At 41.5% G+C, this 27,313-nt stretch overlaps 1 protein-coding gene across 6 annotated transcripts in view; it reads left to right on the top strand.

The window, feature by feature from the left end:
- Positions 1–27,313, top strand: part of RPGRIP1L (RPGRIP1 like) — a 460,569-nt gene that overhangs the window by 246,054 nt on the left and 187,202 nt on the right. For all 6 annotated transcript variants that reach the window (XR_012236568.1, XM_073605011.1, XM_073605007.1 and 3 more), the window contains one exon: positions 20,884–20,943. Coding sequence is in view for 5 of the 6 variants with exons in the window: in XM_073605011.1 (XP_073461112.1) it covers positions 20,884–20,943 (60 nt within the window). In the remaining variant the exon portion in view is untranslated. The remainder of the gene's footprint in view (positions 1–20,883; positions 20,944–27,313) is intronic.

Raw genomic sequence — 27,313 nt, 5'->3', positions numbered from 1 at the left:
ACTATAGATCTGAAAGACGCCTACCTTCATGTCCCCATTTGCTCAGAACATCAGGCCTTTCTGATATTTGCGATCCCCTCCTATCAGGGAATTCAGCACTGGTAGATTTGTGCCCTTCCCTTTGGTCTGGCTTCCAGCCCAAGGGTGTTCACAAAAATCCTTGCAGAGGTAGTAGCATACCTCCATCTCTAGGGGATAACTTTAATTCCCTATCTCGACGACATCTTAGTTTAAAATCAAAGTCGAAATCTCCTTCTGACCGACCTAGAGAAGGTAGTAGGTACTCTGGAGTCCCTGGGCTGGTTAGTCAGTCAAGAAAAATCTTCCTTGACTCCTGCTCAGACCAAGGTCTATTTGGGTTTCCTGATAGACTCTGCGCACAAAAGCTGATCTTACCTCAGGGAAAAGCAGAAGGCCTCGTGTCAGAAGTCGTATCACTTCTGGGAACAGAACAGACGTTCTACAGGAAGATAATGAGAGTCCTAGGACTGATGACATCCTGCATTCCTGCGGTCGCTTGGGCCCAGCTCCATTCCAGGATTCTCCAGCAATTTCTTCTGTCCTCCTGGGATGGGAAGAGAGGGTCACTGGATGACAGGGTCTCCATTCCAGTAGAGTTGAGGGAGTCCTTGCAGTGGTGGCTCAGTCCTCAGAGGTTACAGTTGGGCCTCCATTGGGCTCAGCATCAACCCCTCAGGCTGACCACGGATGCAATCGCCTGGGGTTGGGGGGGCCCACTTGGAAGAGCTTTGAGCCCAGGGTGTCTGGGATCGGACTCTAAGAGAGGCCTCCTCCAACTTCCAGGAGCTTTTGGCGGTCAAAAAGGCCCTAGGGTCCTTCGAGGAAAGAATATGTGGCAGGGAGATCCAGGTTCTTTCCGACAACGCGACCGAATTATCTGAATCTATCCTTGTCACAGGAACTTCTGTAGTGGGCAGAACAGAGAGTTCCTTCCATCTCAGCGGTGCACATAAAGGGCGCTTACAATAGCGAGGCAGACTATCTCAGCCAGCAGACTATTCTCCAGGGGGAGTGGGAATTGAACCCAGAAGTATTCTCCCTGGTGTGTCGCCTTCTCTGCAGACCAGAGATAGATCTCTTCCCCCGCAGAGGAAACAGAAAGGTGAGGAGATTCTTCTCACTTTCAAGGAAGCAAGGGTCGGAGAGGGTGGATGCGTTGGCCCAGGTTTGGGATTTTCATCTAGCATACACCTTTCCCCCCTTGGTCCTCATTCCCAGGATTTTACAAATATTGAGCCTTTCTGCAGGGAAGCTGATTTTGATTGCTCCTTGGTGACCCACGAGGACTTGGTTTCCAACACTAGGAAACTGGTCAGTGTCTCCTCCTCAGCAACTCCCCGGAGAGGCAGGATCTTCTTTCTCAGGGCCCGGTCTGTCACCCGAACCCCTGTTTCCTCCAAGGGACGGCTTGGCTCTTGAGAGGGAGAGCCTGTGCAGGAGGGGTGTTCTGAGAAGGTAATTGACACCCTCCTTTCAAGTAGAAAGCCGGTTACCCGGCATATTTATGTCAATATCTGGGGAATCTTCTCCCGCTGGTGTCGGGAGAAAGGGACATCCCAACAAGAGATCTCCGCGATCCTGGATTTCCTCCAGGATGGCGTGGATCAGGGGCTGGCAGCCAAGACCCTCAGGGTTCAAGTTGTAGCCCTGTCCAGTTTTTTGGACAAAATACTTTCTCTTGACCCGCTGATTAAAAGGTTTTTGATGGCAAGAGAAAGAATGTCCCCGGTGTTAATGAGTAAATTTCTGCCTTGGGACCTAACTTTAGTTTTAGAGGCCCTAACTAGGGCACCTTTTGAACTGTTGATTCATTCCCCTCTTAAGTTACTCATCCTCAAGACAGCTTTCCTACGGCCAGGAGGATAAGTGACATCCAGGCTTTGTCAATTAAAGAGCCCTTTTTTCTATTGTTTGAGGACAGAGTGGTACTTAGGCAAGATTCCCTGTACCTTCCAAAAGTAGCCTCAAAATTTCACAGGACGCAAGAAATTGTCCTTTGTTCTAATCCTCAGAATGAGAGAGAAAGTTCTTTCCACTGTTTAGACGTCAGACTTGAAGGAAAGGAGGAAAAAGGGGAGGGACGGGAAGAAACAGGGGGATGGGAAAAGAGTGAAAGAGAGGGAAGGCACGAAGAAAGGGAAGTAGGGAGGGAGAGCGGAAAAAAAAGAAAAGAGAGGGGGGAGAAAAAAAGATTGGGGGGAAAGATGGGAAGAAAAGAGGGGGGATAAAGAGTGAAGAGGGGTGGAAACAAGGGGAAATAGAAGAAACTGGGAAGGGGAGAGGGAAAAAGGCGGGCACAGGGAAGGGGGGCGAGGGGTGTGAGGGTGAAAAAATAAATAAAAGGTGAAATGTGAATAAGTGCAGCCATGGGATATTGGTGGTGGAAAAAGATGAAGTAATGCAGTGATAAAACTGGATTAAATAAACCAGAGAAAGGACATACTTACACAGGACCAATTGAGTCTAAAGGTAAGCAAGGGCTGCCAAATAGGAAGTTTATCTGATTGAAGAAAAGAAGGGCCAAAAAATGAATGTCTGTATTAATAAGTGCTGATTAAAAGAAGTGTGTATGGGGAGGAAGGGTAATATCAAAATAGGGTTAATTCAGAAAGGAAGAAAGTTTGTAAATACTGTCACTTATATTGGTCATCCATATAGGACAAAGCCAAAACCCTGTATACAGATCGTCTAAAACACCTACCAAACGAAAGGTGGGAGGAAAAGTTCCTCTAACAGGTGCTTGTGTTTAATGAGTGGTTCACATGAACCAGCATAGTCATACAGATAAAGCAAATGAATTCAGAGGGAAGGTCAAAAACAATAGGCCGCAGATTTATGTTGAAAGGAATGGCAACAGAGGAAAAGTTGTGGGAAATAACTTGTGCAGGAGGACACACCAAAGTGGCAGCCTGTCCGTCATCTAAATGTGATGTTGTGAGAGAGGTTTAAGTACACTTACATGCCGATCACGTGTCTGCCGACATCCAATGGAGCGGGGGACACGGGAGAACAGCAAACATTACCCATAAGACAGCACGGGCTGTGTGGGGAGAAGGAGGGGGCAGGCGCTTGAGCAGCTGACATAGCCCATTTAGTGGGCACGCCTCTATCCTCTATCTCCACTCACAAGCTCGTGGGGGAGAAAGGAAGGTAGAACGAAAGTGTAGATAAGAGTGAGAGGAATGGGAAGAAGTAATGATGAATGGTCGGATGGACAAAATGAATATATGTAAATGGTTAGGGTGGAAGATTGTGGGGGGGGGGGGGGAGTACAGCGCAGTGCCGATCACATTGCTGGTGGAGAGTAATTGAATAATGATAACATTATTGGTCAAAGTAGCGGAGGGCAATTAAGAAAAAAATAAATAAAAAATAAATAAAAATGAAATAAGGAATAAAAAATAAAGAAAGAAATATGGAAATAAAAATAAATATGAAATAATAAATAAATGTAAATATAAAAATTCAAATTAAAAAGAAAATAAATAAAAATGAATATAAAAATTAAAATTAAAAATTAAAAATAAAATATATAATAATAAATAAAAATAAATGAAATAAAAGTAAATATATGTAAAACAATGAGGGGCAGATGGACAGTCAGTAAACATCAACAGATATACATGACACATTTTATTATTCAGAAAATATGTATACAAACAAAAATTCATAATACATTTGGGTAAGTGTGTTACAGCAAAAAAGTAATAATTTTATTGCTGTGATGTCTGTTTAAAATTACTTACCTGGCGCCTACAAAATCCCACCAAATTTTCTCTCTGCACTTCATCCTTGCTCGTTTTCACATTGTGGTATTTTTATAATTCGCTTTTTTTTTCTTTCTCCCTTCCCTTGTCCCTGTTGAATTTTAATAAATCTGTTACAACTTGTTACGTTAAATAGGACCTCACTTCGACTGACACCAGCCCTTAACCACTTCCGTACCGCCGCACGACGATGTACGTCCAAACTTTGAAGGGGTATATCGCTTTCTGATAAAAGTGGTCCCTGCGGCGGATTCGCCGCAAGATCACTTTTATCGGTGGTGGGAGAGGGCCCCCCCGCCGCAATCCGGTGCCCTCCGCCGCTTACCGGAGCCGCCGGTAGCGACGGAGGCAATCGCATCCATCTCCGTCCTGTGCCTGGAGACGAGTGAGGCTAAGATGGCGCCCACTCCTCTCCATGACACTGCTGGGCGGAAGCGACGTCAAAACGTCACTTCCTCCCATGCCTCCTTAAATATTTTTTTAAATGTCATTTTTTTAAATGACTTTTTTTTTTATATTGCATTTTAGTGTAAATATGAGATCTGAGGTCTTTTTGACCCCAGATCTCATATTTAAGAAGTCCTGTCATGCTTTTTTCTATTACAAGGGATGTTTACATTCCTTGTAATAGGAATAAAAGTGACACAATTTTTTTTTTTTACAGTGTAAAAAAAAAAAATGTAAAATAATAAAAATAAAAAAAAAAATTTTAAAAACCCCCCGTCCCGACGAGCTCGCGCGCAGAAGCGAACGCATACGCGAGTAGCGCCCGCATATGAAAACGGTGGTCAAACCAAACATGTGAGGTATCGCCACGACCGGTAGAGCGAGAGCAATAATTCTAGCCCTAGACCTCCTCTGTAACACAAAACATGCAACCTGTAGAATTTTTTTAATCACCTATGGAGATTTTTGAGGGTAAAAGTTTGACGCCATTCCACGAGCGGGCGCAATTTTGAAGCGTGACATGTTGGGTATCAATTTACTTGGCGTAACATTATATTTCAAAAAATGGATAATTGGGATAATGGTGTATCCCCCTTTAGGAATGGTGTATAGAAGTTTTTGATTTGGAGATATCTAAATATCTCAGAGTTTGGTAGATCATATTTTTCTCTAAGCGATGGGAATGAAAGGAATGATTTAGATGCTATGAAGTCATTTAGTGTCTGAATGCCTGATGTTGCCCAAGCTTTAAAAGAATTTGGGTAGATCCATGCCGGATAAAAGGCCGGATTTCTGATAAAAGAAAGGAGAGGATTGTGTGGAGATTGTAACTGATATTTGGTTTTTAGTTTATCCCAGAGAGATAAGAAGTGTTTAGTTATGGGATTATGAATTTTAAAGCGGTCTTTAGGATCAAGCCATAATAAGTTTGATATTAATAGAGGGTCATTGTCTGAAGCCTCTATAAATACCCATAATGGGATTTCCTGTTTTGCATGGTATTTGGACAGACTGGCCAAATGTGCTGCTCTGTAGTAGTTAGTAAAATTAGGGTATCCCAGGCCTCCTTTATTTTTGGGAAGATGTAGTGTGTGTATAGGTATTTGGACAGACTGGCCAAATGTGCTGCTCTGTAGTAGTTAGTAAAATTAGGGTATCCCAGGCCTCCTTTATTTTTGGGAAGATGTAGTGTGTGTATAGGTATACGTGGTTTAGAAGAGCCCCATATAAATGAAGTTGCTCTTTTTTGTACTATTCTCAAAAAATAGGAAGGAATTGGAATAGGGAGGACTCTGAATAGATAAAGCAATTTGGGTAGAATAGTCATTTTGATTGCATTAATCTTCCCTATCCAGGAATGGGAGTGCAGCCATGTGAATGGGAGTGCAGCCCTAGCCGGGATCAATTCCATGTTTGTGAGTGAAATATTAAGCACTAGGCATTTCTTAGGATTAATCATAAGGCCGGATAGGGCTGCAAATCCATCAAGAGCTGGTATTAAGTTAGGACCAGAGACCTGTGGTGATGATAGAAAAAGTAATATATCGTCTGCAAATATACATAATTTGTGTGTAATACCTCCTACTTCAATGCCAGTTATAGTTTGGTTTGTTCTGATGTATTGGGCCATGGGTTCGAGTATAAGGGCAAATAATAAGGGAGATAATGGGCAACCCTGTCGGGTACCTCTTTCGATATTAAAGGCATCAGATTTGTATCCAGCATATTTTATATAGGCTTTGGGTTTATTATATAATGCTTTGATCCATGTTAAAAAGTGGGGTCCAAAACCCCATTTTTGTAATGAATATTGCATATATTGCCAGGATACTGTGTCAAATGCCCTCTTAACATCGAAAGATAGAAAACATAAAGGGATTTTCCGTTTTTTAGCAATATGTGCCAATAACACTGCCCTGCGTATATTATCGCCTGCCTGTCTATTTGGCATGAAGCCTACTTGATCTCTATGTATTAATTTTCCTATAATGCTATTGAGGCGTTTTGCTATTATTTTTGCTAATAATTTAATATCAAGGTTTAACAGAGAGATAGGCCGATAATTCACACAGGAAGTATCATCAGAAAGGGGTTTTGGGATCATACAAACAATTGCCATTAGTGTTTCTTGCCGAAAAGAATGTCCATCTAGAAGTTTGTTAAAAGTTTCAGTGAGAATGGGAGAGAGTATTTCTGAGAATGTTTTATAGTATAAAGCCGAGTAGCCGTCTGGGCCTGGTCTTTTGTTAAGTTTTAGGTCTTTTATGGTGTTAGCAACTTCATCTATAGTTATAGGCTCATCCAAACTGCTTTTTTGATTCTGAGATAACTCAGGTAAGGTTATTTTTGAGAAGAAGGATTCAGCCTCTGTAGGATTAAATTCATTGTTTGTCTTGTATAAAGTTGCGAGATGTGAGTGAAATTTATGGACTATTTTAACTGGATTACAAGTATAAACATTTTTTGATAATTTCAAACGTATTGGTTTGAAAGATTTGTTAGTTGAATTTAATGCCCGAGCCAAATATGTACCTGGTTTGTTTGTATTCATGTAGAAATTGTGTTTGGAGCGTTTGAGGGATTTATCAACTGACTCAGTGAGAAATAGATCGTATTCCAATCTAGATTTTTCCAGATGAGATTTTGTACTCTGAGATGGATTATCTTGGAATGATATGTAGGCTGCATTAAAATTGAGTTCTAGTTTTTTTGCTAGATTTTTGCGTTCCCGTTTAAATAGTGCCATTTGTCTTTGTATTGTACCACGCAAGACAGGCTTATGAGCTTCCCACAGTGTTATTGGGGAAATGTCTGTTGTATTATTAATTGATATGTATTCCTTTAAAGCTTGTTCAATGGCCATCTGATGTAGTGGGTGTTTGAGCATTATGTCCGGTAAGTACCACGTTGGGTCATGCGCTTTTGGTATGGCTGAGGCTATAGTAGTGTATACTGCATTATGGTCAGACCACGGAATCGGAATTATATCTGATGCAATAATTTCTGGTATCATTCCTATTGTTAGAAAAATATGATCTATTCTGGTGAAGGTTTGATGAGGGTGCGAGAAATAAGTGAATTTCCTTTTCATTGGGTTACTTTCTCTCCACGAATCTACCAGATTGTATTTGGAAAGAAGTTGAGAAAAAGGTAATCTAGAGGTTATTTTGGATGGTGTAAAAGGTGATTTATCTAGAAATGGGAGGAGGACCTGGTTCGAATCCCCACACATTATCACTGTTCCTATTTTGTGTGTATTAATCACTTGTAATATATGTGAGAGGAATGGTGTAGGTTGTTTGTTAGGAGCGTAGTAGGAAATCACCGTGACTGCTGTATCCATTATATAACCCATGAGTATCAGGTATCTACCTTCTGGGTCTTTAATTTCTGATGATAAGGTGAATGGTGTGGATCGGTGAAATGCAATTAGAGTTCCCCTTTGCTTGGTACAGGCAGAAGCCGTGTAAATTTGTTGATAAAAAGGAGAAATATATTTTGGAGTAGAATCTTTGGTGAAGTGTGTTTCTTGGAGGCATACTATGTGAGCCTTCTTGTTATGGAAAGTACGGAAGGCTTTGGTCCTTTTTTGAGGGACATTTATTCCCTGAACATTCAGGGAAAGTATATTCAGTGGTGCCATGGCAACAGATCAAATAGTTTTGACTTACTTTTTGTTATGCAGAGCTGACTGCGCAGATCAACCTGTGTGGACTGAAGAGATGAAAAGATAGAAAAGAAACCAGTGAATTCTGGAGTAAAGAGTAAACAAAAAACATATGAGATTAGATGATACATTGTATAAATTATTTTTTGCAAGTAATCACAATTTACCCGTGAAAGAGAATAAATATCTCTCTCAGGGGAATAAGTGCCTTCGTCACACTCCCACATAATATGGTTGGGAGAATGAGGAGGGCTAATGGGGGTACACGGATCTTCCGCTTACAGGAGAGAAGTGCTATGTCAAAAGACATCAAAATGATGTTTCATTAATTGGAGTGCAAAATATAGTTTTTGTAGAAATTATTTATTCCAGAGTGGTTGTATATGGTTAGTCTTGCCCTAGGCTAAATAATTCAGTTAGAAAGATACTGTTAATAACTTTGGTATTGATGAAGATAGTTTGAATTATTTTGGGATTTTAACCCTTTTAGAGTAAACAATTACATATTTTATTCATATGTAACTGTTTAGATATGTTAACTCATAAAATTGAGGTTGTATTGCTTCAGATTAGAATAAACAAAAACATGATTCTAGGAACTAGTTAGGTAATAATATATTTGTTTTAAGAAAAAAAAGAAAAAGCTTCCATTACTTCTGGATTATTGAACATATTTGTCCTAAAAAGTAATAAATCTATTGTTATTACCTGATAATATATAACTGAACAAGAATTTCCTTATTTCACTTATATATTCTAAGGCTATATGAATCAGAAGCAATAAGAAATATAACTGGAATGTAACATGATCCCACACAGTGTGTAACTATCAGAATGCAGTTACATTCAGTTATAAATACAGGTTTTTTATAGAGAACCATCTCTTAGTATAATAAATGAAGAGATATCAGGAATTAGGATGTCAGTCCATTGAATCTTCTTGGTCCATGGATGATGTGGCATAACAGCCTCTTTTGTGAGAATGATGATTCCCATTTTGTTCTGGAATTTTCTGGGTGCTGCCTGAAGGTGAAGATGACGCCATTCTTCTGCGTGTGGGAGTGTTGCTGCTTGTGGGTTCTGTCAGATTTAATTTTAAAAGGGTTTGTTGTAGTTCATCTGCTGATCTGCTTCTGTAAATTGTACCTTGGTGGTTAAATCTGACTGAAAAGGGGAAGCCCCATTGATACATAATGTTGTGGCGTTGCAGTTCCATTAGTTGGGGTTTCATGGATCGTCTTTTAGTAATAGTAAGTTGGGATAGGTCAGCAAAAATTTGATAATTGTGTCCTTGAAAATTAAGTTCCTTTTTTTCTCTTGCAGCAATTAGTATTTGTTCTTTCGTTCTGTAATAATGAAATTTTGTGATTATATCACGTGGGGGTCCATCTTTCTTTTTGGCTGTGAGGGCTCTGTGTACTCTGTCCAGTTCTAAACGTTCAATAGGGATATCTGGCTTTAGTTCTTGTAATAGAGCAAGTAATAGTAGATTGCAGGTCTGTCACAGTTTCAGGTATTCCCCTTATGCGCAAGTTTGAACGTCTGGCTCTATTTTCGTAATCTTCGAGCTTAGTTTGAAGTATTAAATTCTCTTCTTTTAATTGTTCCAATTCTGTTATATTTTCTTGGGTTGTAATTTCAATTTCATCCATTTTTATTTCTAAGGCTGCGGTGCGGTTTCCCAGCTCTCTTATTTCTTTGGTTAGGCTTTTTGTTATTTGGTCTGAGGTTTGTTTTAAAGCCTTATGAAGTATCTTTTCAAATTGTAATAATATTTCTGGGGATGCTGAGGAGGCTTGTGGAGAAGTTTGTGAGAGGATTTGTTCTGTATCTGACTCAAATGGAGAGTCTTGCTGTGACATTTTCTGTCTGTGAGAGCGCCCTGATGCTGTATCTTGTGAGGTGACTGGAGCTGCTTCAGCTGCAGTGAGTGCCTGTGAGCTCTTTGTGAGGTGATTTTTATTTCTGCCACGGTTTCCTCCCAGTACCATATTTCCTGCCCAAACTTTCACAGTTTGTTCCCAGGGGCAAAAAGGTTCAAATGGATACCTTTTGAGCCTGCAGGCTCCACTTTGTCCTTCTCTTCTCTCCTCAGCGGTGTGGAGCTCTAACAATGCATGTCTGCTCCGCTAGGCTCCGCCCATCTCCCCCGCAAAAAAAAAAAAAAAAACAGTTACCCCCAATATACCCAACCCCTCGCCCCCCCCAAAACACTCCCCCCTCCCATTCCCGCCCTCTACTCCTCTTTACTCCTACCGGTTTTGATCTTTTCTTTTCCCTACCTCTTAAACTGCGACAAATTACACATCTTCTGTGGGGCCACACTTCGTTTTTTCTTTATTGACCTATCACCTCGGCACACCTAATCGAACACTTATACTCCACCCATCCCCTCCATTTTTCTTCATATTCTTCCATTCCCGTCCCCTCGCTAAACCTAGGATATTCGAGATTTTGGGTTTCGTCGATTTTATTAAACCAATCCTGCAGCTTAGGTCTCTTTTTATCCTTCCAATATTCAGGTATAAGGCTTTTGACCATGTCGAAAAGTTGTGGTAGTAGTGTTCTCAAGTACTTCCTAGTTGGCATTCTAATCTCATGGAATAAACATCCCTATGGGTCATCCGGCACTCCAATATTGGTTATCTCTTTGATAATTTGTCTGATCTCCCCCCCAAATTTTTTTAATTTCTGGGCAGTGCCATCAAATATGCGCCATTGTTCCAATCTCTTTACACCGCCGCCAATAATGTTGCGATGCTTCACTCTGGAACTTATGTGCTCTATCAGGGGTTATATACCATCTTGCCAGGCACTTGTAGTTTAACTCTCACGTCTTACAATTAACTGATGTGGCATATGCCTGCCTCAGTACCTTCCCTATCTCAGGTTCTTTAAGCTGTATACCCAATTCCGTCTCCCACTTCTTAATGTATGGCGGTGTCTTGGATCCCTTCAGTTCTATTAACACTCTGTAAATCTTGGAAATCCCCCTTCCACCCTACTTTATCGACACACAGTTTCTCCAGTGGATGTAAGTTTTTGTCTGATCTGACGGTTGTGGGAGGGTTTCAATAAAGTGGTTTAATTGGCTATATCGCCATTGACCTATAGCTATAAGTTCATCTTTTTTTTTAAATCCTGGTATGTGCAAATTTTACCCTGTTCCATTACATCTTTTAGTAGGGCTTCCTCTTGTAGAATCCATTTCCCAAACAATTCCTCAATCCCCGGTGTGAAGTATTCTGTATCCTTCAATGAGATTAAGGGTGAGTTAAACTCCCATTTCTTCATTTTGTGCAGATTATCCCAAACTTTTAGTGCATGTCTAGTGATCTCGTGTGTATCCATGCTAAGTTTTCTATATTGTGGTAGAATCCATATTATCTTTCCCAATATAACTTTTGAAATTGTGATATCCATTTTAACCCAACGTTTTTCCTTATTATTTTTTGCCCACTCTATTGTTCATGATAATACAGTTGCCTCATAATTACTTATAATGTCCGGGGCCCCCCACCCCCCCCTTCTTCTTATCTTTTTTCAATTGTGCAAAACTTATGCGTGGTTTTTTTCCCTCTCCAAATAAACTTTAAAAATAGTGTATGCAGTGTTTTAAGATAGGCCAGTGGGAGTGATATTGGAAGCATTTGCATCTTATACATAATTTTGAGTAGGATTGCCATCTTGAGTATATTAATTCTACCTCCCCATGATAACTGTCCTCTTGTAATTCTATTCAACTCCTCTTTGATCTCATTGAGGAGGGGGACAAAATTAGATTGGTATAGTGTCTCTCTTGATATGGTTATCTTAAATCCTAGGTACTTAAAGTGGATGTAAACCCGAAATTTTTTTTTTTATGTCATAATATAGAGTATAAGATTTCCTATCATTTGAGCCCAGTCTTGCCACAAAGAGTTAATCCATCTCTGAGCAATCCCCTTTTATTGTTCAGTGAGATAAATCTTGACAAACAGAGAAAAACTTTGTCAAATACTCCCCCTCGCTGTGAGAGACAGGTGATTTACATATCTCATGCACTAGCCTAAGGCACATGCATTATTTTTTAATTCCCTCCCACTCCTTTCTTCTGCTGCTCTGCCAGGATTGGATGTTCCACACCTCAGCATAATTGGGCATGCTGAAGTCATGTGGTTACTTTCCTGTCTTTTCACTGGATGTTAGAGATCATAGCAGAAGTTCAGTGTAAGAAATACACAGGAGAAAAATGCATATTGACAAGGGGAGTGTAGAGGTGGGCGGAGAGTCTACTGACATCACGACTCCACCCACTGAGCTCCAGACAACAGACCCACCCACAGAATATGCAGTTTTTCGGCTCTCATAACAGACAGAGGGGAGACATTTGACAGGTAAAGATACATGCAGGAGGCATGTCTATCCTTATAGATAAACCCTATGGCATTAGTTTAGAAAGGATGACATTGGATTTACATCCACTTTAAGTTCTTTTTTCCCCCCACACAAATGGAAAGTTCTTTTGATAAGATAATTCCCATTTTACCTTTATTAATTTCTAGAGTTTCTGATTTAGCCGGATTTATCTTTAAGTTGGATAATTCTTCATAGACTTTTAATGTGGAGATCAGATTTGGAAGGGTGATCCTAGGGCAAGTTATATAAAATAAAATGTCGTCAGCAAAGGCCTCCAATTTATGAACCTCTTCCCAGACTTCTACTCCCCTGATATCCGGGTTCTGTCTTATCTTCGTTAAAACGGGTTCTAGCGCTAACACAAACAGTAAAGGGGATAGTGGACACCCTTGTCTTGTGCCATTGAACATTTCAAACGGCTCCGAAAGTGCTCCATTTACCTTAACCCTCGCAGTAGGTCTTACATATAATGCCTTTATCCATCTGGACATATTTGGCCCAAGACCTATCTTTTCTAACGTGCTCTGCAGGAAGCCCCAGTCCACCCTGTCAAATGCTTTTTCAGCATCTATTGACAGGAGTAGTCCTGGGGCTCCACTGTCTTTAATCCTCTGTACTGCCAGGAGTGTTCTGATACCATTGTCCCTCCCTTCTCTTCCTGGGATAAACCCAACTTGATCTGGGTGTACCATCTCGTTCATTATGTTTTTCATTCTCCCAGCTAGTACTTTTGCGAATAACTTCGTATCCGTATTTAGGAGCGATATAGGTCTATAACTCTAGCAGAGTGTGCTATCTTTACCTTCTTTAGGGATAATGGTGATATTGGCCTCCAACGCCTCCCTCCTCATTTCCCATTTAACCCCAATCCCATTCATGTAGGAACACAATTTAGGGATTAATAAGTCCTGGAATTTTTTATAATATAACCATGTCAAGCCATCGAGGCCAGGACTTTTACCGGCCGGTGTTTCTTTGATGGCTTTTTACCTCTTCTTCTGTTATGGGGGCCTCTAGATCCCTAATTTTGTTTTCTGCTATTTTAGTTAATCCTATGTCTTTTAAGTAGGCTTTTATTTTCCCCCTTTTTTTTTCTTCCTCTTCTATTGTATTCTTCTTATTAATTGAATATAACTCCCCATAGTAGTCTTGAAAGATCTTGGCTATTTCTCTGGTTTTATATCTCATTTCCCCTGTCTTTGTCTTTATTTTCTCGATGTAGTTAGTTGTTTTCTTTTTTTTTAAGAACGTTGCCAGATATTTCCCAGGTTTGTTCCCGCCAACGTACCTTTCTTTATTAATTAAGTTGTATACTTCTCGTGCCTCTTGTTCTAATAGGTCCCTCATGGCCTCTCTTTTACGATAAAGGTTGAATAGCACCTCCGCCTCCCCAGTTAATTTATGCTGTTGTTTGAGATCGTGTATTTCTTCTGTTAAAGCTATTTTATCTTGCCTAAATTTTTTCTTTTTTTCTGACCCAGCTTTAATAAAGATGCCCCTGATATAGGCTTTATGGGCCTCCCAGACAATGGCCTCTGATATCTCCTCAGATTCATTCATCATGAAATACAGTTCAAGTTCTTCCCTTAATTGGTTTTCTATTTTTTTATCATGCAATAAGTCTTCATTTAACTTCCATACATTACTCTTTTCTAGAGGCTCACCAATATTCAGTTGTAAACTCACAGGCGCATGGTCTGAGAAAGTCATAATTCCACTATTTGTGCTAGTCACTGCCTCTAACCACCTATGTTCGATCAGGAAGAAGTCTAATCTGGAATACGTCCCATGTACGGGGGAGTGGAACGTGTAGTCCCTTGAGTTTACCAGTTGGCATTGCTGCAGTTTGTGTTTTACTTTGTTCCTCCATACCTTTCCCGTCACCCGTGCATGTGACGTACTGTCCTTTCCTGGTTCCAAGCAAAAATTAAAGTCACCAGCCATTATGGCCCCCCCTTTCTTAAATTCCATAAAATCCGCCAAGATCCCCAGGAGGTATCTATTTGGATTTTCGGTTGGGCCATATACATTTGCCAGTGAGCATTCAGTTCCATTCAGTTTCCCTCTCAAAAATAAATAACGCCCATCCGGGTCAGTCTTTCTCTCTTCTAAATCGAACCTTACTCCCCTGGCAAACCCTATAGCAACTCCTTTAGTGCGGCATACGGGAGAATCTCCATAGAACCATAATGGGAAATCTTTTGAGTAAATCTTTTGGTTTTTACCCTGAAAAAAATGTGTCTCCTGCAACAGTACTACCTTTTGCTTTAAGATGTTTTAGTTCACACATTATGTTGGCGCATTTTGTGTAAGAATTTAGGCTGCGTACATTATATGAGATTATATTTAAACTAGACATTTTTTCTCAATTCCCTGACTACTCTGTACTAGGCCCTCCATATGAGTAGGGGTCTGTATAATTTGCTTATCGTTTTTTTCCCCGGTAGGTATCCTCTCTTATCTTTGTCCCTTCCCCTCCCGCCCTCATCCCCATCCCCATCCCCCTCCCCCCCACTCCCCCCTCCCCTCCCCACCCCACCGCTCCCCCTCCCAAATAGGGGTGATAGGCCTCCCCGTGGCCCTGCAAACCATGGCCCCCTCATCCCCTCCGGGTCCCACGGTTAACCCCCTAGAGGTTGAGCTTGGGGTGGTCGCTGCTGAAGCCGCTACTCCCCCAAACAAAAGGAGTTTAGGGGTTCCCGTGCCCGTTCATCCCTCCCCCTGTCTCCCTCCCCACACCCAACCCCCCCCGCCCGTCCCCGAGCCCCCTTAAAATTTTCTAGTTCCTCTGTATTCCATACACTATATTCTATTTTCTCTTATAATCATTTTGCTTTAAAGACTGGTTGCCAGGATTGCTGTTCCTCTATAGTTTCATTGTTGTAAGTTCTTTCCCACCAACCCGGGATTTCTATCATTGGCACGTCTAGGCGATTGCAGAATTTTGGTGTATCTTCCGGGAATCTTAAAGTAGCCGATCGGCCTTCTTTACGTCCAATTAGGCAGGCTGGGAAGCCCCATGAATATTAAATGTTATGCGATTTAAGCTGATTCAGTAGAGGTTTCAGTCTTCTTCTCCTGGCCAGTGTCTCCGCTGCCAGGTCTGGGAAGATCTGCAGATTTATCTCCTCGAACTTTACTGGTTGGTTATTTTTCAGACATGCCTTTATCTATTCTTTATCCTGGTAGTTGTGGAATCTTGCAATAACGTCTCTTGGGACACCACCTGCTATTTTTGGGGGCTTTCTGATCCTATGTATTCTTTCAAACTTAATTTTACTACCTACGCCAAGTGTACTTATCATTTGACCAAAGATTTTGTCCATTTTGTCTTGCAATTCCTCCTTTACTCCTGGTATCTCTGGTAGTCCTCTGATCCGGAGGTTTTTCCTTCTGTACCTGTTCTCTTGGTCCTTCATTCTATACAATGTGTTCCTCTGTTCTTTCTGTATCTCCTCCATCTGGACCTTTAACCTTTTTATCTCATTTCCCCGCCTGTCCACCTTAGTTTCCACATCTTCAACTCTTTTTAGTAGATGATTCATGTCTTGATGTAAAGCAACTATTTCTCCTTTTATGGATGTTTCCAACCTCGTGAACATTTCCGCAATGTCACTCTTTGTTGGAAGCTGTTCTTTTTGTTGGATTTCCATTGTTGTTTCTTCTTCTAGTATCTCGCTACTTGCCATAGGGACCTCTAGCTCTGCCACCTGACTTCTCAGTCCCATCTTTAATATGCCCTCAGAGGTTTTACTTTTGGCCCCCGATTGTTTGCCCGGGCTCTCTTTATCGCTCCCCTGTACCATGTATTTTCTAATGGTTCCCGGGCTTGCACTTGTTCCGGGCAGGTTAGCAGTGGCCCCTTTAGTTGATTTACCCCTCATTTTTTCTTTAACAGGTTCTTTAACACTTTGTTTTATCCTAGTGTCCAAGTGCCTATCCCTTTTTCTTTTTTTTCTTTTTTCTTTCCTTTCCCTTTCCTTCCCCACCTACTCTTCCCTATTCACCTTCACGCAGGGACAGTGGGGGAGGGGAGGATATTGTCTTTAGTACTACTTTATCTAATTGTTTCTGTTTATAGGCACCTGGGTGTAGTGTTAAGTATATTGGAGGGTTTATGAATAAATCCATGAACAATTCATGGGTACTCGCCGTCATATAGAAGAAAAAAGTTCCAACTTTTTAACCACCATTATAGACTGTGCACCTACGACTATAGATATTAGCGATTGATGCCGCTTTTGTCGCTAGGCCAAAAAAAAAAAAGGAAAAGATTACTTCCCTTTCTCTTTCCTTCCTCTAGTCAAGCGAGTGCAGTTTTACCCGCCTTATACAGCCCCTGCACGCCGGCTAGTCATTGTTAACAGTCCAATCAGTTGTTTCGCCTCCTATTTTTCTTTATAATGTTCCTGCTCCAGTCAACATCTTACTTGAACTATCAATAGGAAGTGTCAATGGGTAGTACGCAGTATATAGTCAGCATGTGATTTGTATATGGTTTGTATGTTTCATACACCAAGAGCATAGATATAGCTTTCATATGAGGCTTTCAAAGGAACTCAAGTAACAGTGTACATCAGTCTTCAGTCAATTCCCGGTCTGCCAGTTTTCACATATCTGTTACATATGGCTCTCCTTCAACATTTAAAAAGTAATTTTACTTGCCGTTCTCATAGATCCGGTGCATGAGGGATCACTGCATCCTGTGTCTTGTTTCTCTGTGGAACTCACGTGTGGTAACAGGCAGTCAGCGGTGTCTCACTTCCAGAGCGTTACACCCCCTTCCACAGCCACCGCCGAGACTCGACTCACCTGCTCCTCTCACAATCTAATGGACCGGGAGCGCTCCTCCCCGCTGCAACTCCTATTGCGAGCCGTCCTCAGCCACACTAATGCTCGCCGGGACCTAGTTACTGGGGTGGGGGGGGTCTGCATAGGGCCGGGAAGTAGCCTCATCCAGGCTGCATCACAGGGAGAGGGATCTCTCCGGGCTTCACGGGGATAGCATCGGCTCCTGCCCAACACCCACTTCCGGCCCCTCCCTTCAGCTGTGCTCCTTCCAATCTCAAGGCACATTCTACTCGGTCTCTGGCGACCTCTTGGGGAGAAAGAGCCAGAGCATTGGTAGAATAGATATGCAGAGCAGCTACATGGTTAAGCCAGAGCACCTTCCTGAGGCAATACAGGGTGGAGCTGTTGTCGCCTCAGGACCTGACCTTTGGTAGAAAAGTTATACAGGCTGTTGTCCCGCCCTAAGGTAGGCCTGAGCTACTTGCTCTTCTCTTAGGGTGCCGTCCTGGAAGACGACTTTAGAAAATAACCTTTTACACTTACTGGTAACGGTATTTCTGGGAAGTCTTCCAGGACGGCGGGCCTACTTCCCACACGTTCTAGTGGTGTGGTTGAGCTAATATATGAATTGAGGTGTTTTTTCACTCTCGTGCACTGGTGTGGGTCAATACTTTGTCACAACTGAGGAGCACAGGGAGGGGCGGGGTTTTTACCTCTTTGCTGATTGTGTTTCCTGTCAGGTGGGACCAGTCATTTCTCAGGGTGCCGTCCTTGAAGACTTCCCAGAAATACCATTATTGGTAAGTGTAACAGGTTATTTTTTCCCTGCTGTAGCAAATTGCAGCATGCTTTGCTGGGGTTTTTCACCTTCCTCTGGATCAACTGTGGGTGAAAGATTGTGTATATGGGATTGTATGATTTTTTTATTTTTTTTTTTGGTTGAACTAGATGGACTTGTGTCTTTTTTCAACCTGACTAAGGCTGGCCATACATTGTACAATTTCCTTGTTCAATTTCCTTTTGAGTTACCTATAACTATGTAGTGCTAGGGCCTGCCTGATTGCATACAATTTGAAAGTGTTTAGGTTTGACCTCATTATATGGTTTTGGTAAATCTAAAGGAAAATTGTAGAAGAAAATGGTAGTGAGTTATATGTTTTGTTGCACCATAGCAGTCACGCATTTAGAGTTTTGAAGTTGAGCTCAAAGTAGACATAAAACACACATATTACTGCAGCTTTGTATTCCTTAACACATGTATTCATTTTTAGTTAAAATGGTGTAACTGAATACCCATGTTGGGGAAATGGGAAAGGGACTTACAACATACATTTTCACCACGACAAAAGCAAAACATTATCCTTTTTACGTTTAGATCCTCAATTTGCACAAAGATGCAGGAAACGAACTTCAAAATACTCACCAGGTGGTACAATACACCTATAAAATTACAAAGATTTTTTCCGTCCACCTCAGGGCTCTGTTGGAGATGCCGAGGAGACCGGGGGACGATTCTCCATATTTTCTGGAGTTGCCCCTTATTAGAGCAATTTTGGAAGACGATTCAACAAACGATCCAAAACTTCACAGACCTCCCCCTCCCAGCAGATCCGGGCTTCTACTTATTACATGCGACAGATATGACTAGCAAAAGATACAAAAAATCTTTGCTTAGACACTTATTGGATGCAGCAAAAGCATGTATCCCACTACTATGGAAGTCCACCAAACCCCCAACCACAGGCATGTGGATCAGGAAAGTTGAGGACATAAGGAAAATGGAGGATCTTATCCTCACAGCCCGACATAAAAACGAGCTTTATACGAATACCTGGTCTCTCTGGTTGTCCTTTATATTTTCAAGCGAAGGTCAGAGTCTTCTGAATAGAGACTGAGTTTTCCTGACTAGTCAGTTAAGCTACGTCGACCACATATATGGGGCGTTCGCCGCCTCCGTGTGCCCCTTCCCCGTTCCCCCCCCCCCCATACCCTCCTTCCACATTCTTATTTCTGACCTTTATTCACACTCCCTCTATCTCACCTCTATCACTTCTCTCACTTCCAATTTTCACTATCCTTAAAAAAAAAAAAAGAAAATGGACAGGAGGAAGGAGATACCCAGACAATTTATGAAACAGCAGCAATTTTGTCTACTATATTTATAATCCTGCAGACTGTAACTGATGTTATATTACCGGTAAAAGCAGTTGAATGCTTTTGTGAGGCTGCGTCCTCAAAATTTGCACTTATTCATGTTGTTATTATGGGGCTTCGCCCTCTCTTTTGTCTAAATAAAGCTATATTTGAAAAAAAAAAAAATGGTGTAACTGAATTTGGCTTAGTATCAGCCTCTTGTTGTCCTCAATATACCAGAGCTCAGGCTGGTAAAGAGGATGCCAATAAGGGACATATACCCAGATGAAAACCGGTGCGACATCAGTGGATGCGTCCAGCATCGATGTCTATAGGTCTTTTTTTGTAATTGTCTCCGCCATACCTGCCTACGTAACAACATCAGGAGGAGTAATGGAAAAAATGAACACCGCTCTAGAAACTTTAAATAGGTCAAAAGAAGAACAATCTCGGTATTGGAGGTCACAGGTGCTGGCTTAATGCTGATCACAATAGACATGAATGGATTCTGGACAGCGGCACTCAAAGAATAGCCTTGTTTATTGAAGAATACACATCAAAATTCAAAAAATCACAGCAGACAAAAACGAGCTGACGTTTCGCACTGGCGTCAGTGCTTACTCATAGCTCAGCTATGAGTAAGCACTGACGCCAGTGCGAAACGTCCTATCAAACATCCGTCGGAAAAAATAATTTTGTTGTCGGAATGTCCGATCAATGTTCGACCGTGTGTACAGGGCATAATTCCTCAATTTTGTAATTTTGGGTAATTGCTGAAGAGAAAGGCATGGCTATGCTCCTGCTATGCTTTACAATCCTCTTTGTTCAAATGGGCCAAGAAAATATGTCCAGCAAAGCATTGTGGTCATTTGGAAGTTAACCAAAAGCAGAGGGAGGTGCACTGTAATGTACTGTAAAATGCAAAAAAAAAAAAAAAAAAAAACGCTAACGCTCCTAAACGCTACTAAAAAAAACTTTTTAAAAATGTTTTTTTCCAGCATTTTTACACCATGGCATTCTGTTTTGCGGGCAAAATCGCCATGATTTGGAAGCATCGAAAATTGCGGGACGCCCTTGCGATCCCCGTTACTTTGGCACCAAATCACAGCATGATTTTGCCGCAATTGTCGCCTGTCCAATAGCGGTAAAATTGCGCAAACAGAATTGCGGGACGCCTGACGTCCAAAAGAAGTTCTTGTACTTCTTTTGTCAGTCGGGGGTCCTGAAATTCTGTTTGCCTGATTTTACCACTATTTTACTGCGATTAGTCGGGCGACAATTGCGGCAAAATCTTGCCGCGATTTGGTGCTATTCAAAGTAACAGGGATCGCAAGGGCGTCCTGCGATTGGCCCACAAAACGGAACCCATGGTGTGAATGGAGCCTAAGTCATGTGTCCAGTCAGTGTTCCCTGACACATTACATGCCACTATGGTGATTGGATTAAGGTGACACATTTTACCTACAGGTACTGGCATGTATTCTCTACATTTGTTTATTTGAACTGGGAAAGCCTCTTAGATAAGTAGTGAAAAACCATCAAAAATACTAAATGATTTCCGCTAAATGTGACTTACTATTCCTAACTAGCAGCAAAGAATGGATATTGTGTCAATTCCACAAAGTTCCCTCAATGTATATCATTCATATTTTTTTCCAGAATTCGGTGAACCAAACAGCTGATAAAATTGTGAAGAGTTCTGTGTTAAATATCTCTAAGGTGGGTTTTTATTTAAACTCTAGGTTTTTGTGCAAAGTACTATGTTTTTCGTGTATTCTGTTTTGTGTAAAATTCGTATTGCTAAAGCTGCTGCACAAATACTGGCTCATAAAAACACAGAGAAATGCATGTGTCATTTTGCCGTAGCTTATTGATCCTAACTTATTAAATAATTTTCTGATAAGTTAACCTTCAGTAGCTCTTTTCACATACTAACGTTGGCATCTCAAGTGACATTATCTAATGTGATAATTATGCCTGATCCATGACATGCCTGATTCATTATTGACAAGGTTTAGGCATTATTAAGTACCCAGAAAGTTTCAGTTGCTTAATGCCTAGGATTTTCCTTATTTGATTCAAAAGCCTTTTCGCAGGATGAAAAGGCCAATTTTGGATATTAAAGTGGAACTAATGTCAGATTTGTTTTCTTGTTAAGGCCTTGTTCACATGGGGCGTATCAAAGTGTTCTGTGCATCCCCGTCCAAGCAGTCTCATTGATGTCTGTTGAGATGCAGTTGCTGCATGGACACACTTTGACATCTATGAGGGTGCATGGCCCCGAACGATGACCGTGAGCGATAGTGGCCATGCACCTGCATGGATGTCAAATTAGAAGCAGCGGCTGTGTCCATGTAGCAGATGCATCCCAACAGATATCAATGAGACTGTCTACACAGGGATGCACGGAACATCTGTGCATCCCCATGTGGGTAAATCTGGCCCTCGCATTAAGGTACCTTAAAGGAGAAGTCCAGGCAAAACCTAACTAACGCTAAACCTGCTCTGTGCCACATTCTAAACCTAATCTATCTAACCCTGTAAAGCAAAAATTACTTACCTATCCTGCAGCTGATCCAGTCCGGTCCCAGCATGAACTGTCAGCCATGGCTTCACTGTGTAGGCGTGCAGAATAGGCAAGTACAGCGAGTTGTGCATTATAGGGTTAGATAGGTTAAGTTTAGAATGTGGCACAGAGCAGGTTTAGCGTTAGGTTTTTACCTGGACTTCTCCTTTAACAGTGTGATCTAAAACAAAGGCATGAGACTTAAACTCCAGGGAAAAATGTGTGCCATACTGAAAATAATTAAAGTGGTTGTAAACCCTTACATATACCCAGTGAAGTGACTGGTCTCAGGTGAGAAGCACAGAGATGGAACAAATCCCCTGTATAAGTTGTACCTGTTTATAGTCTTCTCTTCTCTTCATCCGTTCAAAGTCCAGATTTTATTAAATCTTTTTGAGATGTCAGAAAACGGGGCACTGAGTTGAAATTACATACTGCAGAGCTCAGTGAGGAGAGTTCTGAGAGCTGATTAAAGCAAAGTGACACACCCCCTTCACACAGCACGCAGGAACAGAATTGATGCTGTCAATCACAGGCTGTGTGCTGGAGGTCCCTTCCCCATCACCCTTTTTCTCTTGGTGTCAGGAAAACTTGTCAGAAGTGACTCATGCAGATAGCAGAGGAATGGGGCAGCAGACAAAAATGAGTTAGTGCTCTGGTTTGGGAAAAGTACACACTATAGACTATAGAGGGATATGCATTGTTCATATTTTAAGTCTTAGGTTTACAGCCAATTTTTTTAACCACTTGTCGACCAGCCGCCATCATTATACTGCGGCAGGTTGGCTCTATTCCGCAAATTGCCGTAGCTGTACGTCAGTCCATGTAATAGATACAGTATAAGTATTTTCCCACTGGCATATTTCCCCGGTTCTTCCCTGTGGAGTGACCGGCGGACACCTACGATCTCTCAACAGAGAGCCAGAATGGTGATCTGTCAATGTAAACAAACAGATCCCTGTTTTGACAGGGGAGTAGAGAGAGAGATTGTCTGTTCCTAATGCTCAGGAACAGCGATCTCTCTCCTCCTCCAGTCAGCTCCCTCCCCCCACAGTTAGAAACACCTCCCAGGAAATGCATTTAACCCCTTGATCACCACTAGCGTTAACCCCTTCCATGCCTGTCTCATTTATACTGTAATCTGTGCATTTTTATAGCACTGATTGCTGTATAAATGTCACTGGTCCCAGCAAAGTGTCAAAAGTGTCCGATCTGTCCGCCGCAATGTTGCAGTCTCGCTAAAAATCGCTGATCACCGCCATTACTTTAAAATAAAAAATTAATAGTAAAAATGCCATAAATATATCCCCTATTTTGTAAACGCTATAAACTTTTGCACAAACCAATCACTATACGCTTATTGCGATTTTTTTTTTTTTTTTTTACCAGAAATATGTAGAAGAATACATATTGGCTTAAACTGAGGAATACATTTGTTTTTTTATATTCTTTGGGGGGATATTTATTAAACCGCAGAGGTAAACAAATACCACCAAAAGAAAGCTCTATTTGTGGGGAAAAAAAAAGTACTAGTGACCTGTGAACTGTCAACTTCAATGAACGTTTTAAATATACCCCCAAGTGTGGTAAACGTCTATACCATGCACGGCTCTATGCCCATCCAAAAGTATCCTGCGCAGCGTCTTTTTCGTTGCTTTCAGAGAGGTAGCAGCCTGGGACTTTAACAGGCTCCACCCACACAACACCTTCATTGGGCACTAGGCACCTGAAAGGAAAACTTAGTGCTTCCAATAATCCTGAACCCCCCACCCGGTCCAATGCTGTCACAGAAAATCTTAATATGAATACATAAAACATTATTCAAAGAGAAACCTGATCCCTATGCAATGTACTGCCAAAACATTAATTGCAGAATATATGAAGCCAGACCTGTGGTGTAGTCAAATAAGATAACCACCAGCTTTCAATTTCAATATAATATTTGAAGTAAAGTGTAGGCATATGAGGTCTAAGCTCTACCATATTTATAACCCAGTCACTGGTTGTCAACATGTGATATATCTAACTCTGGAGCACCTCTAAAGGCTACAGGTGCAGCAAAGGTCCACGAGTCCAGCATAAAACAGTGTGAGAGGGAATAGCTCGAACACACCATAACAGATATGAAGCCGATATTAGTGAAGTCTCCGCTTACCTGTAAAGAGCTGGTGCCACCAAGGCTTGTTATCACTAATGCTACTAGTTCATCTTGATCCATGGTGCAAAGCAGTGGAATAAGCTAGCACTTCACATCAGAAGGAGGGTCCAGGGAACTGGAAAGTAATAGAAGGTAATAGAAGGCACCGTTAAAAGGAAAAAATGGTCTGGTGCCACCAGTGACAAACCTCCATCCCCCATATATAACGAAAAAACAGAATTTTGCCCTGGGACTTTAAATTAGGTGAGCACAATTTGGCCAATGAATATAGCAAAAGTAAACATGGTCTTGAGATTTATTACAGGTATAATATAATTGTCATACATAAAATACATGGACATGAATGCCAAGCCAATTTGGTAATAAACATGGTGCATAGATATTTAAAAAATATACACATTTGTTACAACCATCCATATAAAATAATACACAAGCATCTAAAAACAACGTGTTTGGCGGTACACAGCTCACTTCTTCAGGAGTGGAGTGGATGCATATGTAGTGTATCAATCGGCACGACCAGGATAACAAAGACTGATTTCCCAAAGATGGCTGCGACGTGTGTCTAGCTTGGGGGCTGAAGAGGTGGAATTGGCAAAAAAAAAGCACTGGGGGCCAATTGGAGGGCAAGCATGGCATGGGTGAAGGATGTGTGTCCCTTGAAATCTCACAATGTCTGTCGTCATGGATAACAACCAAACAGGATTTATAGATGCCTCCATCAAGGAGCAAACTCCACGTGTGCAGTGAAGAACTGTGAGGAAGGCTATAAATCCTTTCTGGTTGTTATCCATGATGATGGACATTGTGAGACTTCAAGGGACACACATCCTTCACCCATGCCATGCTCACCCTTCAATTGGCCCTGGTGGGCTTTTTGCCGATTCCACCTCTTCAGCTCCCGAGCTAGACACTCGTGGCCGCCACCTTTGGGAAATCAGCCTTTGGTACTCTGGTCTTTTTTAGATGATTGTGTATTATTTTATATGGAATCTTTTAACACATATATGTATATTTTTCAATATCTATGCACCATGTTTATTATCAAATCAGCTTGGGATTCATGTTCATGTATTTTATGTATGACAATTAGATTATACCTGTAATAAATCTCAAGACCGTGATTACTTTTGTTATATTCATTGGCCAAATTGTGCTCACCTCATTTAAAGTCCCAGGACAAAATTCTGTTTTTTGTAGAAGGCACTGTTTACCTGCCACAGAAACCAACAACCAGGTAGGTAAGAAAAGGAAGATGAATGGGGGCAGAACCTGCAAGAGACTACCCTCCCTCCCTGAATTCCTAGAACAGATGTTTCCTTTTGGAGGATGAAACAGAAATGCTGACCAGTTCAGAAGAAGGACTTCCTTTTAAAATGTTTATCCTGATATATTTTCTGTTCCTGTTGACAAAGGGTCCAGTCTTTTGTGTTTTGTCTTGGGAGACAATTTAGGAAACTCCAAAGCCACTGATACAGTAAATACTGTATTTATTTGTAGACTAATTCAAGTCAGAATGATACATATTCGATCACTTTGAGATTTTCTAATTAAGAACATTTTGGAGTAATGTCCTAATTTGAAATTCCCGTGGCTTTCTCTCCTCTTCGCCTGTGGTGACAGGACAGGCTACACGAGTTCTGATTGGTCTGCACTGCCCGTGTGACAGCGCCAACCAATTAGAATGCTCCTAAACCTACCTCCTAATGAGGTACATTTTGGAGATTAAGCTGTGGGGATTTTCAAGCCCTAGACCAGTGAGGCAGCGACCCAAAGTGTCAGTGCGGGTGATCGCCGTGCTCCAGGTCAGCGGGACATGGGGGGTGAGGAGGGGGTCCTGTGTAAGTTCACCTTACAGATTTTTCTGTAAAGGTGAACTTACCCTTTAATGACATTGGCTGTACTTTCAGGAGTTGTTGTCCTGCTGCAGAATAAATATGGGGCCAATCCCCCGCCTCCCAGATGGTATGGCATGATGGGTAAGTATCTGCCTGTATTTCTCAGCATTGAAGACACTATTGATCCTGAACAAATCCCCAACTCCATTTGCAGAAATGCAGATCCTAACTTGCAAGGAATGCCTCCACCATGATTCACTGTTGCCTGCAGACACTCATTATTGTACCATTTTCCAGCCCTTCTGCCTCCTGCCACAGCCAAATATTTCAAATTTTTACTAATCAGTCCAGAGCACCTGCTTCCATTACCTGTTTTCGTGCATAGTTGAGTCGCTTAGCATTGTTTCCACGTCAGAACTATGGCTTTTTGGCTGCACTTCTTCCATGAAGACCACTTCTGGCCAGACTTCTCCGGACAGTAGATGGGTGTACCTGGGTTCTACTGGTTTCTGCCAGTTCTGTGCTGATGGCACTGCTGGACATCTTTTAATGTCAAAGGGAAGTAAGCATGATGTGTCTTTCATCTGCTGCATTAAGTTTCCTTGGCCGACCACTGCATATATGGTCCTCAACATTGCCCATTTCTTTGTGTTTTATCAAAAGAGATTGAACAGCACACCTTAAAACCCCAGTCTGCTTTGAAATATTTGCCTGGAAAAGACCTTGCTGATCAAATATAACTACCTTGTGTTTTGTTGCTGTACTTTAGGGATGAGCCAAACACCCCCCTGTTCGGTTCGCACCAGAAATTGCGAACAGGCAAAAAATTTGTTCAAACACGCGAACACCGTTAAAGTCTATGGGACACGAACATGAATAATCAAAAGTGCTAATTTTAAAGGCTTATATGCAAGTTATTGTCATAAAAAGTGTTTGGGGACCTGGGTCCTGCCCCAGGGCACATGGATCAATGCAAAAAAAGTTTTAAAAATGGCCATTTTTTCAGGAGCAGTGATTTTAATAATGCTTAAAGTGAAACAATAAAAGTGTAATATCCCTTTAAATTTCATAGCTGGGGGGTGTCTATAGTATGCCTGTAAAGGGGCGCATGTTTCCCGTGTTTAGAACAGTCTGACAGCAAAATGACATTTCAAAGGAAAAAGTCATTTAAAACTACTCACGGCTATAATGAATTGTCGGTCCAACAATACACATAAAAGTTCATTGATAAAAACGGCATGGGATTTCCCCACAGGGGAACCCTGAACCAAAATTTTTTTTAAAAATTACGTGGGGGGTCCCCCTAAATTCCATACCAGGCCCTTCAGGTCTGGTATGGATATTAAGGGGAACCCCGGCCAAAATTTTTAAAAAATGGCGTGGGGCCCCCTCAAAATCTATACCAGACCCTTCAGGCCTGGTATGGATTTTAAGGAGAACCCCCCACCAAAATTTAAAAAAAAATGGCGTGGGGTCCCCCCAAAAATCCATACCAGACCCTTATCCAAGCACACAACCTGGCAGGCC

Source organism: Aquarana catesbeiana, linkage group LG11, assembly GCF_042186555.1.
Source record: "Aquarana catesbeiana isolate 2022-GZ linkage group LG11, ASM4218655v1, whole genome shotgun sequence".
Lineage (NCBI taxonomy): Eukaryota > Metazoa > Chordata > Amphibia > Anura > Ranidae > Aquarana > Aquarana catesbeiana.
Note: the sequence above shows the minus strand (reverse complement) of the source record. Positions and strands in the feature narration are given on the sequence as shown.